General features: G+C 39.7%; 1 protein-coding gene across 36 annotated transcripts in view; it reads right to left on the reverse strand.

The window, feature by feature from the left end:
• The window catches only part of CELF2 (CUGBP Elav-like family member 2), a 587,571-nt gene that overhangs the window by 60,034 nt on the left and 512,638 nt on the right, over positions 1-14,899 (reverse strand). For 19 of the 36 annotated variants that reach the window (XM_087968840.1, XM_026678264.2, XM_087968834.1 and 16 more), the window contains 2 exons: positions 10,777-10,806; positions 4,871-4,950 (listed from right to left, as the gene is read on the reverse strand). In XM_087968840.1, coding sequence (XP_087824966.1) covers positions 4,871-4,950; positions 10,777-10,806 — 110 coding nt within the window. The remainder of the gene's footprint in view (positions 1-4,870; positions 4,951-10,776; positions 10,807-14,899) is intronic. The other 17 variants (XM_087968870.1, XM_087968838.1, XM_087968856.1 and 14 more) reach the window with 1 other exon arrangement.

The following is a 14,899-nucleotide window of genomic DNA, read 5'->3' on the forward strand; positions in this document are numbered from 1 at the left end:
AAACATTGATCAAAATCTAGTTCATGGAAGAGCTCTTAGAAGAAACAAGGCAGCTTCCAACAGATCTACGTGTAGCTCTTCAAATCTTTTCCAAAAGAAGCAGAAATAAATTTCAAGGACACGAACATGAGATGCTTTTCCCAGACAATGCCTGCAGCTCTCCGTTTCGTGTGGCATCTGATATTCTATTTATGGATGCTTAACCGGCTGTAAATCGTATAATATATTACAGAAGTATTTGATGAATCTGTAATTTCCCTACCCCCCGTGTCATATTTCATCTGGGTAGCAATTTGAATAGAACCAACCTCATGCAGATTGAAAACATACAAATCGAAACGGCTCTGAATAAAAAAAAACAGGGTGGCTGTAACCTATTTCTTCCATCGTTAAAAAAAAAAGATTTCTCTAAGTGCATGAATATATAAACTCACATATATCCCTATATGAGATTAAAATGTGGCAGTAATCACAGGTTTATAAAGCACATGATTACAAAAATAGGGGTGTAAACAGCCATGAAAAAGTTATTTATTTTGATGATGTCTGTTTTTCAATATGTTTTTTTGGGGGGTGGGGGGAGATATTGTTCTCTTATTGAAAACAGGACACTGAGTCCTAGGTAACTTTCATCTGAAACCAATTGTTTGATGTATATTCTACCTTTTGAAAATAATGTTCTTTGCATTAAAAAATCCAGCCAAACAGCCTAGGAGAAATATAAGTTTCCTGTCGACTATCCAGATTGGATATTCTTTGTTGAAAGTCAACTGTTTAACTGCAGGCGTGTCGAGATTAATGGTCAAGGAGAATAAAGAAAAGCCGCTGACAATTTAGCTGCTTTTTCCAGTTTGGAAGCTTCCAGGTATATTGAGATGGCAACTTTCAAATTTTCTAGTCAGCATGGGTGGGAAGCATGGGATCTGTAGTCCTATCACATCTGAAGAACAGCAGAGAGGTAGAAGCCAAGCTAAATGAATAGTATTATTCCTTTCGTTATTGAGACTTGTTATCTATAGTTGAGAAGCCTTTCCTTCCTTCCTTCCTTCCTTCCTTCCTTCCTTCCTTCCTTCCTTCCTTCCTTCCTTCCTTCCTTCCTTCCTTCCTTTGCTTTCCTTCCCCAAGAAAATTATAACATATCTTGACTTTTTAAATACAGTAATTAAAAAATATATTTAAAAAATCCTGAGACAGGCATTTCACCAAAAACATACAATGCTCACCAAAAACATACAACATGCAGTATGCTTTATACATGTACATATATAAAGCATACTGCACAAGAAGCAATTCATATTCACACATTATGTTTTGGCCCATTTATACCAGATTTCTCCTCTAGAGCTGTTTCTATTACCAGTATTACGTGTGGAAAGGCAATTACTTTTTGTTCTTTTGTTTTCTTGATTCTTGATTTTCACGAGAGCCACGCTAAAGCCAACTGGGGCAAATTTGAGCACCATCCTTCTATGCAATTTGGGATATTTTGCCGTTTGATGGAAACGTTGCTCCCTGGGCATTGTCAAAAGGTACTAGATAGAATTTGCACGGAGAAGTAAGAGTGCCAAGCTTGACTTGAAACTGACAAAATGAAATACAGGTAGTCCTCGACTTACATCGGTTCGTTTAGTGACCAAAGTTACAACGGCACCGAAAAAAGTCACTGATGACCGTTTTTCACAATTGCAACCATTGCAACATCCCCATGGTCATAGGATCAAAATTCAGACACTTCTGTCTCACTTAGCAAGATAAGTTTTGTGCTCAATTGTGGTCGTACATTGAGGACTACCTGTACAGTGATAAAGTCCCTCCAGAGCAGATACGAGGACTTTCTTCCCTGGGCCAATATATGCTGTATAGATAGTTTTGCAAAAACTATGGCCGACAGAATGTGGTGTGATGTAGGATATAATGGAAGCAGCTTTCCAGATTAGAGCAAATCAATAAAGGAGAATGTTTGTAGCTCAGGGCTGAAAGGAAGGGTCCTTGGTGCTCTCTGAGCTTGGTGGTTTCCCTGCAGATGTTTTATTACCCAACTGGGTAACATCATCAGTGGACTGATTATCAGTGCAGGATGCTTCAGATTAGAGCACAGCACCCAGTCTGGATGCTCCTGCTTCCCTTATTCACATTTTTCAGGTTGAATGCATCGTCTTCCTTCAAACTTTAACCAAATAGCATGGAATAATGAAATATGTTTAATTCACGCCAGATAGCATCTATCAGTCTCGTGAGGTGCTGTTACCTAGAAAAGGATTAAGAATCCTTCTTGGTTGTCCTAGAGAGCAGGAATGGAACTAACAGCTTTAAATCACAGGGTGCTTGCTTTTAACTGAACATTAGGAGAAATATGCTGATGACAAAAGTAATTTTAAAAAGGAACCACATGGTTTAAGAGTGTGCTTTTGATCTGGAATTGCCTTATCCAAGGGAGTTGAATTACAGCAGTGTTTTTCAAAGTTGACAACTTTAAGGTGTGTGTATACCAACTTCCAGAATTCCTCAGGCGGCATGCTTAAGAGGCATTCGAGGAACACACTAGCTGGGGAATTCTGGGAGTTGAAGTCCACACATCTTAAAGTTGCCAACTCTGAAAGAAACTCAACAAGATGGTGCACAACCCATGACCTCTGCTTCTTCTTCTATGAAACTTCCATCTTTTTTTCAGTATTAAAAACACATCCAAAACTGTGGGTCTCTATATCTTGGATTGCCTCTATTGCTGTAAAAATGAGATTGGAGAACTGCCTGTTCATAGCAGGATGGAGAGAACTCAAGGGAAGATGGCCAAAACATAACATGGGAATATCCCTCATAAGCCTACTTTATAGGAGGACTTTTTTTTGGTAACATACAAAATGCCCTGTGTGAACAGTTGATGGTTTCCCGCCACCCTTCTAGCAGATGACAATATCACTTTCACAACTAATCCTGTCTTCTGTGACCTTATCTCTTTGTCAGTGAGCCACCATTCTGTATAATGGCACAACAGCCATTTCAGTTGTTGTAATTGTACTGGACACAAATTGGCACATCTGCTAATCTAACATGCTTCCACAAGGTCAATATGCTCCTAGAGGGTGCCATGCCTTAGGAGCAGGAAGATTCAAGTTACCATCAAACTTTGCCAATGTAGCCAAGATCTGTGGGAATTTCGCCCCAAAAAAAAAATGGATAGTTCCCAGGGACCCAAGCCAGAATCTTTAATATTGTCTTTGGGTTTTTTTCTTGCAAAATTATCATAATGTTTTAAAACTTAGGCAAATAAACATTGATTTCAAGTCTCTGAAATTTTCAATCAAAGATATGCAAAATATGCATCTAGCTAACCTATCATCTGTCTGTCTGTCTATCTATCTATCTATCTATCTATCTATCTATCTATCTATCTATCTATCTATCTAATTATTTATCTCTATCCATCCTTTTGTCTTTAGGCAAAACATAATAGAATATATTCACTAAAATATTAAAAGCAGGCCACATAAAAGGATGGAGATTTTATATATATATATATAATATTATATTATAATATAATATAATATGTACATACATATATACAGTATATAATATTCTGCACACAGAAGCATGCGTCTTTTCGAGTGATTTGGATTCTTTTCTGTGGCAAGCATCACATCTAATACAATCTAAAAAAAGGATAGCACTGAAAAGAAAGACAAATTGATTATAAAATATCAAAATAATTTCAAATGAAGGCTGGAGAACAACGGACACTGCAATGCCAATATCAGTGTTTCTCAAGAATACATAAGACATTTCCATGCATTTTTTTTTTAAAAAATATTTTCATTGTTTTCTTTCTTTGCTCATCACACAAGCCATTCAGTGACACAGACCAAATAATGTTGGAATTTTAGTACCCAGCATGCTTTGGGAGGTTAGAGCATTTGCAAAATATATATTTTTTACATATATATTTGAACGTTCCTCATCTCAAGAGGTTTTTTTTTAATTTTTTTTTAAAAAAGCAAGAAAAAAGTGCACATTACATCCAAATGCTTAAGAAGAATTAATTAATACACAGATACACAGTACAGAATACAATAGAACATGCTGTCTTAAATGATTAATTCAGAAGATCCAGAATAAGACACAGTCAACTCATGAGGCATTTTTGTGTGTGTGCGTGTGCAAAATTCTGAAAAATCATGAAGTGGGTTGGAGGGAGCTCCTTTAAAAAAAAAAAATGAAAATTCAGGGATAATTTGGTGTAGGGTTTCCTGCCTAGGCAGGGGGTTGGACTAGAAGACCTCCAAGGTCCCTTCCAACTCTGTTATTCTATTCTAAATTTAAATTTGAATACATCAAGTCAATAATGGAATCAAAGTTTGCTGTCTCTAGCATGTTTCGTCTCACGTGGGCCTAACGTGAATGTTTACTAGCCCCTTGGAAAGAGGGGATACTTCTAAACAGATATATATGCCTTTTGGGGTGTCCTTGGCCAATTCGAGTTTAGGCATGGCAGCCTCGCAGAGGCCAGCTTTATTATTAGGGTTTGTTTGTTTGTTTTTAATCACAAAATTATTCTGGGGTAAATCAGCATCCTAAATGCCAGACAGCAAAATGTAATGTCAACAAACTTTTTTTTTTTAAAAAAAATCTGAATGCCACTGTTAGGAGGGACAAAAACAGAGCAATTTGTTCTCAGATCATCAAGAGAACCAAATGTCCCAGAAAGAAAAGAGTTAGGGGGAGGAGGGAGAGAAGCATGGGGGGAAATAGGGCTTAGTGAACTTGGAAAGTTTGCCTAGGACTGTCATACATCTGATCTTCTCCAAGAGAGCACAGCTTTACATTCTCAGTCATATGCACAAAGGAAACAATGAAAGGGCATATGATACAGTACCTCCATGGTCTGGGACTGGTGCATAGCTTTGATTGCATTCTGTGCCATTGCCCTTGTCGAAAACGTGACAAACGCACAGCCTGTGGGAACAGGGGGCAGGGAGCAGGAAAGACAAAAAAAGAAAAAGAAAAGAAAAAGAAAAGAAAAAAAGAAAGAAAAAAGAAAAGAAAAGAAAAGAACAACAAAGACAAAAAGGGTTGGACGCTTGTTAAACCAACAACAGTCTACGAGAACGGCCACAAGACGACACTGTTCTCTGTAGTACATAAATTAAAAAAAGAAAAGGAAAGAAAAGAAAACAACAAAATAAAAATAAAAAGTGAAAATAAAAAACAAAAACAAAAATAACCCAATTCCCTAACTGATTTGCTTCAGCTGAGTTGATCATGGGGAGGGAGAAGGAAAGGAAAATTGGGGGAGGGGAGGGAGGGAGAGGGAAGGCTGAGACTCAGTGGGAAAATGACCACAATATGGCTATTTTCCTCATTCTTCAAAAGCAGTGATTCTCAACCTGGGCACCTTTAAGGTTGGTGGGTGGACTTCAACTCCCAGAATTCCCCAGCCAGCATGCTGGTTGTAGAATTCTGGGAGTTGAAGTCCACTCATCTGAAAAGTTCCCAGGATTGAGAAATGCTGCTGTAAAGAACAGGATTGGAAATAGGCAAGACTGCTTATATTTTAATTTCCATTTAATAGAGTCCCTTAAAGATCCTCATATCTAAGCATTCAAACTTGTTTATTTAAAACCACAGTAAAACTCCCACTTGCTTCATAAGCAACCACCACCATTTGTGATTGAATTAAACCAAATTAAGTCTTTTTAGTCATTGACATAGCAATACCTACAACAGAAATAAGGCTGGAAATCAAACTATATGCTTAGAGGAACCTGGTCTTGTATATCAGTCCTGTTGGGTCCTAAAATTGACTTTAGATGGTTCTGAATAAACTCAGCTAACTGAACACATGAGCGACTTGTTCTATTTCATGGCATAATGTGAGAATAAGGCTTTGTTCCTCCACCAAAATGTGTCAGATCTGTGAAGCAACAACAGTTCAGATCTTGGGTTTTCACAGAGGGGGTTAAAACCTTCTCAATCATAGTTTTCCAAACTTGGCAACTTTAGGACACACGGACTTCGACTCCCAGAATTCCCCAGCCAGCGTAGCTAGCTGGGGAATTCTGGGAATTGGTTCACATGACTTAAAAGAACTTCACCAAATTTGGGGAACCCTGTCTTAAATGGTAGGTTGGTGTTGTGATTCAAACCCTGTATTATATCACACCCGCCATCTTGCAAATTGGCCACTCCCCCTCCCTTCTGGGTGGCACTACTTGAACCCAGATATCCACGATTCAAGGTCTTCAATGATGATTTATTCTGATTCTTATGTTCATGTTTAAGCTTCTAACCTCTGGTACCGCCTACAGTGCTTAAGTTTAGGCAAAGGAGTCTGCTTTCTCCACCTAAATAAATTGAGACACGGATTAGGAAGAAGACAATGTCTTCTTTGAGATTCTGCAGTCTCTTCCTATCTCCAGATTTCAGGTGAGGTCATGGGGAAGGACAGAATTTAGGAGAAAGGCTCATGGCTGATGACTTAACATACTCCTTACTTTAATTGAAGGTGACATTGGACAAGTTTGTCGGGAGACTGTTGGGCAGTCCTGATGCCAGGCACTTCATGTTTAGAACTCCTAAAGCTCTATGAGAAGATCATTATCTGGTGACCTGGAGAGGAGACCAGATCAATGACATCGTTTCTTGGAAGCAACACTGTATAAAAGCCATCCTTCCTTGGGGCTCAGGGATCTTTGAGAGCTAGTTAATAACTACTATAATCATTCCATTCATTGGTGTCTTCTGCCAATGGATGACCAACTCCATCATTTTATGATCACTAGGAGAACATTTTACTCATCTTTTTTGGGGGGTTGGGGGAAACATTAGGAGCTTCTCCAGAAACGGTCTCATGTCAACATTTTATGCATTTAGGCAATTTATTGGTTTTGTGCGTGGTAACAAAGCTTCCCTTTTATCTGTGGAGCATACACTAAATTTGATCTTCGCTACAGTCCAATAATCGCCTCAAGGATTCTCTACGGATTGTAGCTCTTAGCTGACTTGAGCTGATCTCAAAAAAAGCAAAGCAGAATTGTACCTAGCTAATATAAGGGACCTCCCCTCAAGGGGATGCCAAAACTGTAGGCTAGACGGGGAGATCTCTTGGAAGAATGCAATGGCAAAGCAGTTTGGTAGTGTAGCTGAAGAAAATTATACGGATATGTCCATATTATCAACAGGGGTTAAGTTAAGTGAGGATGTCTTTTATTCCTCTGTAGGTTAAGCATCACTTTCGCAACTGATTCTCCACTGGCATCCTATTTGTGCAAGAGGGAAGACTGATGGGAGCCCAACTCATATCAATCTTCTTCCATGGATTGGTTTGGTGGGATGATACAAAAGTGAACTTGCATTTATTTCTGCTACTGACTCTGTTTGGTTTAATTTGATGTTGGCTATTTTGGTTTATTATGTCATTCCCAGAGATGGGCAGTTTAAATAAGTGTGAGAGGTAGAATCTGCCGATACAGGTAATTCTCGACTTACAAAAGTTTGCTTAGTGACCATTTGAAGTTTCAACGGCTCTGGAAAAAGTGACTTAGAACCATTTTTCACACTTACAACCATTGCAGCATCCCCACGGTCACGCAATCAAAATTCAGACACTGGGCAACTGGTCCATATTTATGACGGTCGCAGTGTCTCAGGGTCATGGGATTCCCCTTTTGTGACCTTCTGACAAGCAAAGTCCATGGGGAAACCAGATTCAGTTAAGAACCTTGTTACTAACTTAACGGCTGCAGTGATTCACTTAACAATTGTGGCAAGAATTGGTTGTAAAATGGGTCAAAACTCACTTAACTATTTCAATTTTGGCTCAGTTGTGGTCATAAGTCGAGGCCATCTGTACTGGCAGTCCTCCTCAAGGTTAGAGTTGGAAATGGGATTTGGGAGGCCAAAATACACCAGTACAGGTTTCAGAAGGACAAACTGCATTGAACACTGGAATATTTTAGAAACAAGAAGAAATTGGCATCCCAAAGACCTTCCAAGTATCTATAAGAACTATAAGTTTGAAAGGCTGTATCGTTTTAGACTATGCTAGAAAAAGCAATGGATGAAGTTCTTATCTAGTGCCTACAATCTGCATTGGACTAAAGACCTCATCATCCTCAATCAGCATGTTGGGAATTTGACTTAAAAACATAAGGAAGTTATGTCTGAGTTTGATGGGAAGCGAGAGAGTTTGTAGCCTTTATATCAAATTTGGTGGGATTTACCAACAGTGCTGTACGCATTGTTTTTCACATTTCTTTTTCTTTTTCTTTTTAAATACCCTTTGAAATTGACATTTCCCAGAGTGCCTTGCAAGAAAAGGCTGTGAAATAATGCAAATTCAAGTTGATTTCATAGCAATACTGCGGTGCAGTGAAAACTTTGCTTAATGCAACAAATTTGGCTTGTGACGCATGCTAAAAAGACTTTGATTTCTAAGCCTTTTAGCCTAGTATTCGAAATGCGGGCTTCCAAACTAAAAAAAAGAAATGAAACCACAGCACAGCTCCCTCAATTTCCTCCAAAAATGGTGATGATGAAGATGACTGTTAGAATTTTAAAAGACTTCTAAATGAAGCAAGATGAATGCAGAGGGACTGAAGCACGATCTGAAGTAGATTATAGAACTGAGCAAGAAACTTAAAACAAGTCCAGGGTGGGCTTTATCTTTTTTTTTAAACAAAAAATAATAATTGGTATCACTGCCCCTGGGATCAGTAAGCAAAATGAAGAATCCATTTTACAGTCCAGCTATTTTGGGGAAATCAATTTGAGCACTGACAATACCACTTGCTTCCTTTTGGCCTTTCTCCACATATACCTGGTAAGAATACCAAGTTGAGGGGGTGGTGGAAATAACTCAATAAGATTTTAATTGAACAAGAGGCAGTCCAGGCAATAATAACTGAAGTGTTTTGCAAACCATGTTTTGCAAATCAGCTCCAAGAGTTATGCTTTCTCTTCCATAAAGAGGAACGAATCCTCTTATGTTCCCCTTACTTGAAGGGCAGAACCAGAAGATTATCATTTTAGCATGCATTTATTTTAGCATTCAGTGGGATTATTGTTGGTACAGAGCACTGTTTTTCAATCTTGGCAGCTTTAAGATGCGTGGACTTTACCTCCCAAAGTTTCCCAGCTTCACCAGCATGCCTGGGGAATTCTGGGAGTTGAAGTCCACATATCTTAAAATTGTCAACGTTGAGAAACATTGACATACAGTAGATTGGGAATAAGGCTCAACCATTTCAGAGCATTGTGTTCCAAACGGTGCCCGCTGAGTCTAATCCTTATTTCATGATTTTTTGGTTAGGTTACTTCTCATTCAGGGTTGGCGATGCCATTTCAATTTGCATTTCTCCTTCTGGTTAAGGCGGGGAAGAGGGGCTCCATTTCCCCTGACATTTCTGTCAGCAGAAAAGATATTATTTGTCTAAAGCTACCCAGTGGGGAAAAAGTTGGATTTTTTTTTTTAAAAAAACCCCAAAGCTACAGAAAGGAGGAGCGTCAGGCTCCAGACAATGCGTCCTATATGTCATTCATATTATGAAGATATTCATAGGACGCCGATTGTGTCCTTTTCGAAGATGTCTTTCAAGCAGGAAGGTTGACTTTTATGTTTATTATCTCCAATTATCGCACAATTTACACAAGCTATTATGTATCTCACACACGGCTTGCTGGTTAGCATGATTTAAGGGAGGAGGGCAATTTTTTTCCCCGTAAAGATTTGCGTCTATTTTATCTTGCATTTTAAGTTCTAGGTAGGGCAGTGGTTCTCAACCTGTGATCCTTGGACCCCGGTGTGTGTGTGTGTGGGGGTGCGATGTCATCACAGGCCCCCAGTCTTGGAGGTCCATGACCATGGCCTGTGGCCACAAAAGGTATTTAAAGCCAGTGGCGCAGTGGCTAGAGTGCAGCACTGCGGGCTCCTTCTGCTGATTGCTGGCTACCTGCAATTTGGCAGTTCAAATCTCACCAGGCTCAAGGTTGACTCAGCCTTCCATTCTTCCAAGGTGGGTAAAATGAGGACCCAGATTGTTGAGGGCAAGAGGCTGACTCTGTAAACCACTTAGAGAGGGCTGTAAAGCACTGTAAAGCAGTATGTAAATCTAAGGGCTATTGCTAAAGGGGGTCCTTGGTGGAAAAAAAGCTTAAGAATCACTGTTCTAGGGTATATGTCAAGGTGTTTTATTCCGTGTCTCTTATTATTATTATTATTATTATTATTATTATTATTATTATTATTAAAGTTCTGCATATGATTTTTGGATTAGAATAAATTAAGTGGAGGGATTTTCTTTTCTTTTCTTTTAAAAAATATGACATTAAAAACCAGGAGATTTTTGAGGCTGGCTCCTGTTTTGTAAAGACAATTTGTTCTTCCTCTCTCGCCTCAGATGGAGAAGGTAGCTGTGTCTGCCTAAACTCAAATCCATACCCCATTAGTTCATTAAAACTTCTATCCGTGCATGTTGCATCAACTAGAATCTCTGTAATATTTCACAGAGAAATCAATACGCTTGCAAAACTTCGTGTTGTGGCTTGGCGCTATTATATCAGTTTTGAAAACTCAAATTGTTTACCAAGAAAGGCTGATGGCTCATGGGTTTCCAACAGCTCCGGGGAGACCTGATGATGACTGAACAATGTAGACACCTGACAATTTTCTCCTGTCATCATTTCCGACACATTTAATGCATTACTCAAAGCAGAACAACAACTTCATATAATTTACGCTAGACAAATAGGTGCATGAGTAAAATGGTAAATGGTCTACAGTACCTCGGCTAGACTCCGTATTGAAGCTGTGCACTAAAATTAAAGAGTTCCAAATTTACCATCAGTCTCAACATCATCTCTCTTTAAAACATTACTCATTATAAAGCAGAGAAACAAGGGTTACCAATAGTTCATTCTCATATCTGCATTAAGCTGGACATTCTCATCTTGTATGCTTGGGGTTATTGGCACTGTTTTCCCTCTTTCGATCCGCCATCCCATTTTCACTATTTCCTATCAGATGGATTGCTGCTGGTTTTGGGGCATCTGGTTTTCCCTCTCCTTTAGGGCTTTTATAATCCTACTTTGAAACTTTCTGAATTTCCTGCCCCGAATGAGATAGGCCAATGATTCTCAACCTTGGCAACTGAAAGATGGCTGGACTTCAATTCCCAGAATACCCCAGCCAAAGCAGAGCAGGCTGGGGAATTCTGGGAGTTGAAATCCACCCAGCTTAAAGTTGCTAAAGTTGAGAATCACTGATGTAGGCAATACAGGAATAATTAACATGGGATATTACTTACTTACAGGGAACACGTGGCATGTTTGAAGGCAGAAATTCTGTGTGTGAGTGTGTGCGTGCGTGTGTATGAGAGAGACAGAGAGAGAGAAAAACAGGGTCACGTGACTACAATTAGCATTTTCCCCAGGAAAACCTTTCAGCAAAGAAATTTCAAATGTGGATATAATTTAGCAGATAAGGAAGTTAATTAGTTTCAGCTAATGTCAAGGGAATAATTAGCTCTTGATATCCAGATCACAATATGTCTAAGGGTCAGGATTTATCCATGAGTAGCCATATGGAAGATACTTGCGGTCCTTGTACTAATTTCCTACACAAAACCCATAAATGGACACAAGGGCATATGGCAGAAATTGCTATCATTCTGTAATGAAGGAACTGACTCTCAGCAGACATTCCTGGTTGAAATATATGAGGATTCCATATACAAGTAGTCCTTGACTTACAATAGTTCATTTAGTGACCATTCAAAGTTACAACGGCACTGAAAAAAGTGACTTATGACTGTTTTTCACACTTCCGACTATTGTGGCATCCCCCATGGTCACGGGATCAAAATTCAGACACTCGGCAACTGACTCATAGTTATGACAGTTGCAGTGTCCCTGGGTGATGTGATTTTCTGACAAGCAAAGTCAATGGGGAAGCCAGATTCACACTTAACAACCGTGTTACTAACTTAAACTGCTGCAGTATCACTTAACAAGTGTGCAAGGAAGGGGGTAAAATGGGGCAAAATTCATTTAACTACTGTCTCCTCCCTTAGCAACATAAATTTTGGGGTCAATTGCGGTCATAATTCGAGGACTACCTGTATACATTAATATATTTTAGCAATATCTTGATACCTACCTGTGTCCATAATCTACCATCAAATAGCAACCAAGGATATGGGTTAGGGTGAGGAAATATTACAGGTATGTCTAAATAAACTTTGTAGGAAGGGAGTAGGAGAACTTGAAATGAGTCTGTTATTCCCCCCTGTCTAAAATCTTCTTTTCTGTTCTTTTCTCCTTGAAGTTCTGAAGAGGGAATTAATTGCACACCGCAATTTGGCCATCACTCAGCACAGGCATGAAACTGTGAGCAGTGTACAGAATGACAAAGAGAATCAATAAATAACATTTTATGCATTTACCACAATTTCAACCCAGTGCCAAGTGATGCTAGGCTTAGCAGATCTCACAAGAATGAATGAATTAAGCCTCCTTCTATTATCTATCAAGTTAAACCTAACTATTGCCATCTTTCAACAACCTCATGAAAAGCCTAGGACAATATATAGGGCAGAGAAAACCTTGATAGCAATTGTATAATCGAACTCCAGTAGCAAAGGTAATAGGCTATGTTTTGAGAAACGTGATGGGAGATCTCTCTGGATTGCTTAACTAGGGATGTCAAACTCAATTTCATTGAGGGCCGCATCAGGATTGTGTTTGACCTCGGTGGGGATGAGGTGGGTGTGGCCAGGGTGGGCGTGCCCAGCTTGACGTCACTCGTGTCGGGGGCACCTGTTGTGGCCAAGTGCTAAGGCAGGATTTCCCTCAGACCTTCCCTCCCTCTCCTTATAAACCTCCCTCCTTCCCTCTTCTTCTTTTTCCTTCCTTCTTCCTTCTCCTTTCTTCCTCCTTCCCCTCTTTCTTTATTTTCCCTTTCTTGCTCTCTTCCCACCTTTCCTTCCTTTGCTTTGTCTTTCCTCTTTCCCTTTCTCCTTCCCTGTCTCTTCTTGCATGCTCAGATGCACAAGGGGAAACATTTCTCCTTTTATTTTGTTTTTTTGTTTTGCTAGCTCTCTGCCAGTGAAAATGGAGCTCGGGGGAGGGGCATGTGTGTGGGATGGCAAAATGGGCTGGTCCTTTCCTGTTTCCAGGACGGTCCTGCGGACCTGATCTAAGCACCCCGTGGGGCAGGATTTGGCCCACGGCAGTGGTGGGATTCAATTTTTTTTTTACTACCGGTTCTGTGGGTGTGGCTTGGTGGACGTGGCAGGGGAAGGATACTGTAAAAACTCCACACAGAGGTGGTATTTGCTGGTTCTCCAAACTACTCAAAATTTCCACTACCGGTTCTCTAGAACTGGTCAGAATCTGCTGAAGACCACCTCTGGCCCACGGGCATTGAGTTTGTCATCCCTGGCTTAACTGATCACCATAGGACTAAATAGCTGAGTTTCAAAATGATTCTGAAGAACTACTTTGTACTTTAAATTCATTAAAGCAGGCAAGTTCCCTCATAAGATACTAACCTTATGAAAGTTCAGAAGAACTTCTGAAACATTTTGAAGCATGCTCAGCCTTATTATGCAGGACTTGGACAAATCTAATAGGCTGTTTCTGACATTCTCAGTGTAAAAACAAGCTTGTCTACGGATAAAGGAGAATATTTGTAGCTCGGGGTTGAAATAAGATCCTTGGTACTGTCTGAGCTTGGTTGTTTTCTTGCAGACCTTTTTCATTACCCAAACTAGGTAACATCATGACTACTCAGCAAACCTAATTTGGTAATGAAAGTTCTGCAAGAAAACAAGGGCTGACTTTTTTTAGATTTGGCAAGAAAAAATCTAAATTTTATGTAGAGCCTTGAAAGAACTGCAACAAAAATATACAGGAGCTAAGCAAATGGAGTTGGCCAAGAACTAGTTGGATGTGTAGAGGCACCTTTGGCTCTAATTTTCCGTGTTGCTATTAAGGGCTACCTAACCTACAATTTTGAAAATGGTTCTGAAGAAATGTTTTGCAGCTTTGATGAACTGAACATCTCCCTCAGGGCATCCATGAGGAAGGAATGTCAAAAAATAAAAATAAAATCAAGATGGCGGCTAGGGACAGGTATTTGATGCTCTGCCCTTTTGACACATGGCTACAGCTGTGATATTGATTGAATCTCTAGCCCTGCTGATGCCTTGAGAGCTGCTATTCAGCACAATACTTTTTTTTTGGAGTTTGGTATTCAGTCTGAAAAATGCTACAATGGCTTTCAGCAATCCAGTCCTTTTTTTCCCCCTTTTCCTCCCACCAGATTGATGCAGTCTGAAAAGAAAGTTTAGGTTGCTGAAATGTCTTGCAGAGAAGCAGTGTATTCATGCAAGATCCAAAGCAAGTTTGAAGCACGCATAATATTAAGAGTTGATTAATCTGGCAGTGGTTAAAAACTGGATGATTCAATGATAAAAATGGACTCCAAGCAGGACTACTGTTATTAAACCTTGAGAGAAACAGTGCCGATTTTAACACGTCTGCCCAGAGAACTCTCATTGATGGACAGCTTAGAAAGGCAATCAATCAATCACACATCCCTTGGATATGAGGGAGAACATGCCCCACAGTGGCATTTGAGTGATCAATTTCTAGGCTGTGCATTCATAGATCAGCCTTCCTCAACATGATGCTGGGTGTTTAACTGGTGAAGGACCACCAGCCTAGAAAAATCTGCAAAATGTGAAAGATGGCATCGATAGGTTTGTGATGCACCTTTCTTTCTTTCTTACAACCCTGTAATCCCTTGATTCAGGGTGGAGTCGGGGTGACCGAATGGAGCTGAGCGTTTACTGGCCAGATGCCCTTCCTGAAGCCTACATGTGAGTTCACAGCAGATATTTTCTCT

This window comes from Notechis scutatus, chromosome 6, assembly GCF_049901735.1.
Source record: "Notechis scutatus isolate UNSWTSFEM ecotype Mainland chromosome 6, rNotScu1.2, whole genome shotgun sequence".
Lineage (NCBI taxonomy): Eukaryota > Metazoa > Chordata > Lepidosauria > Squamata > Elapidae > Notechis > Notechis scutatus.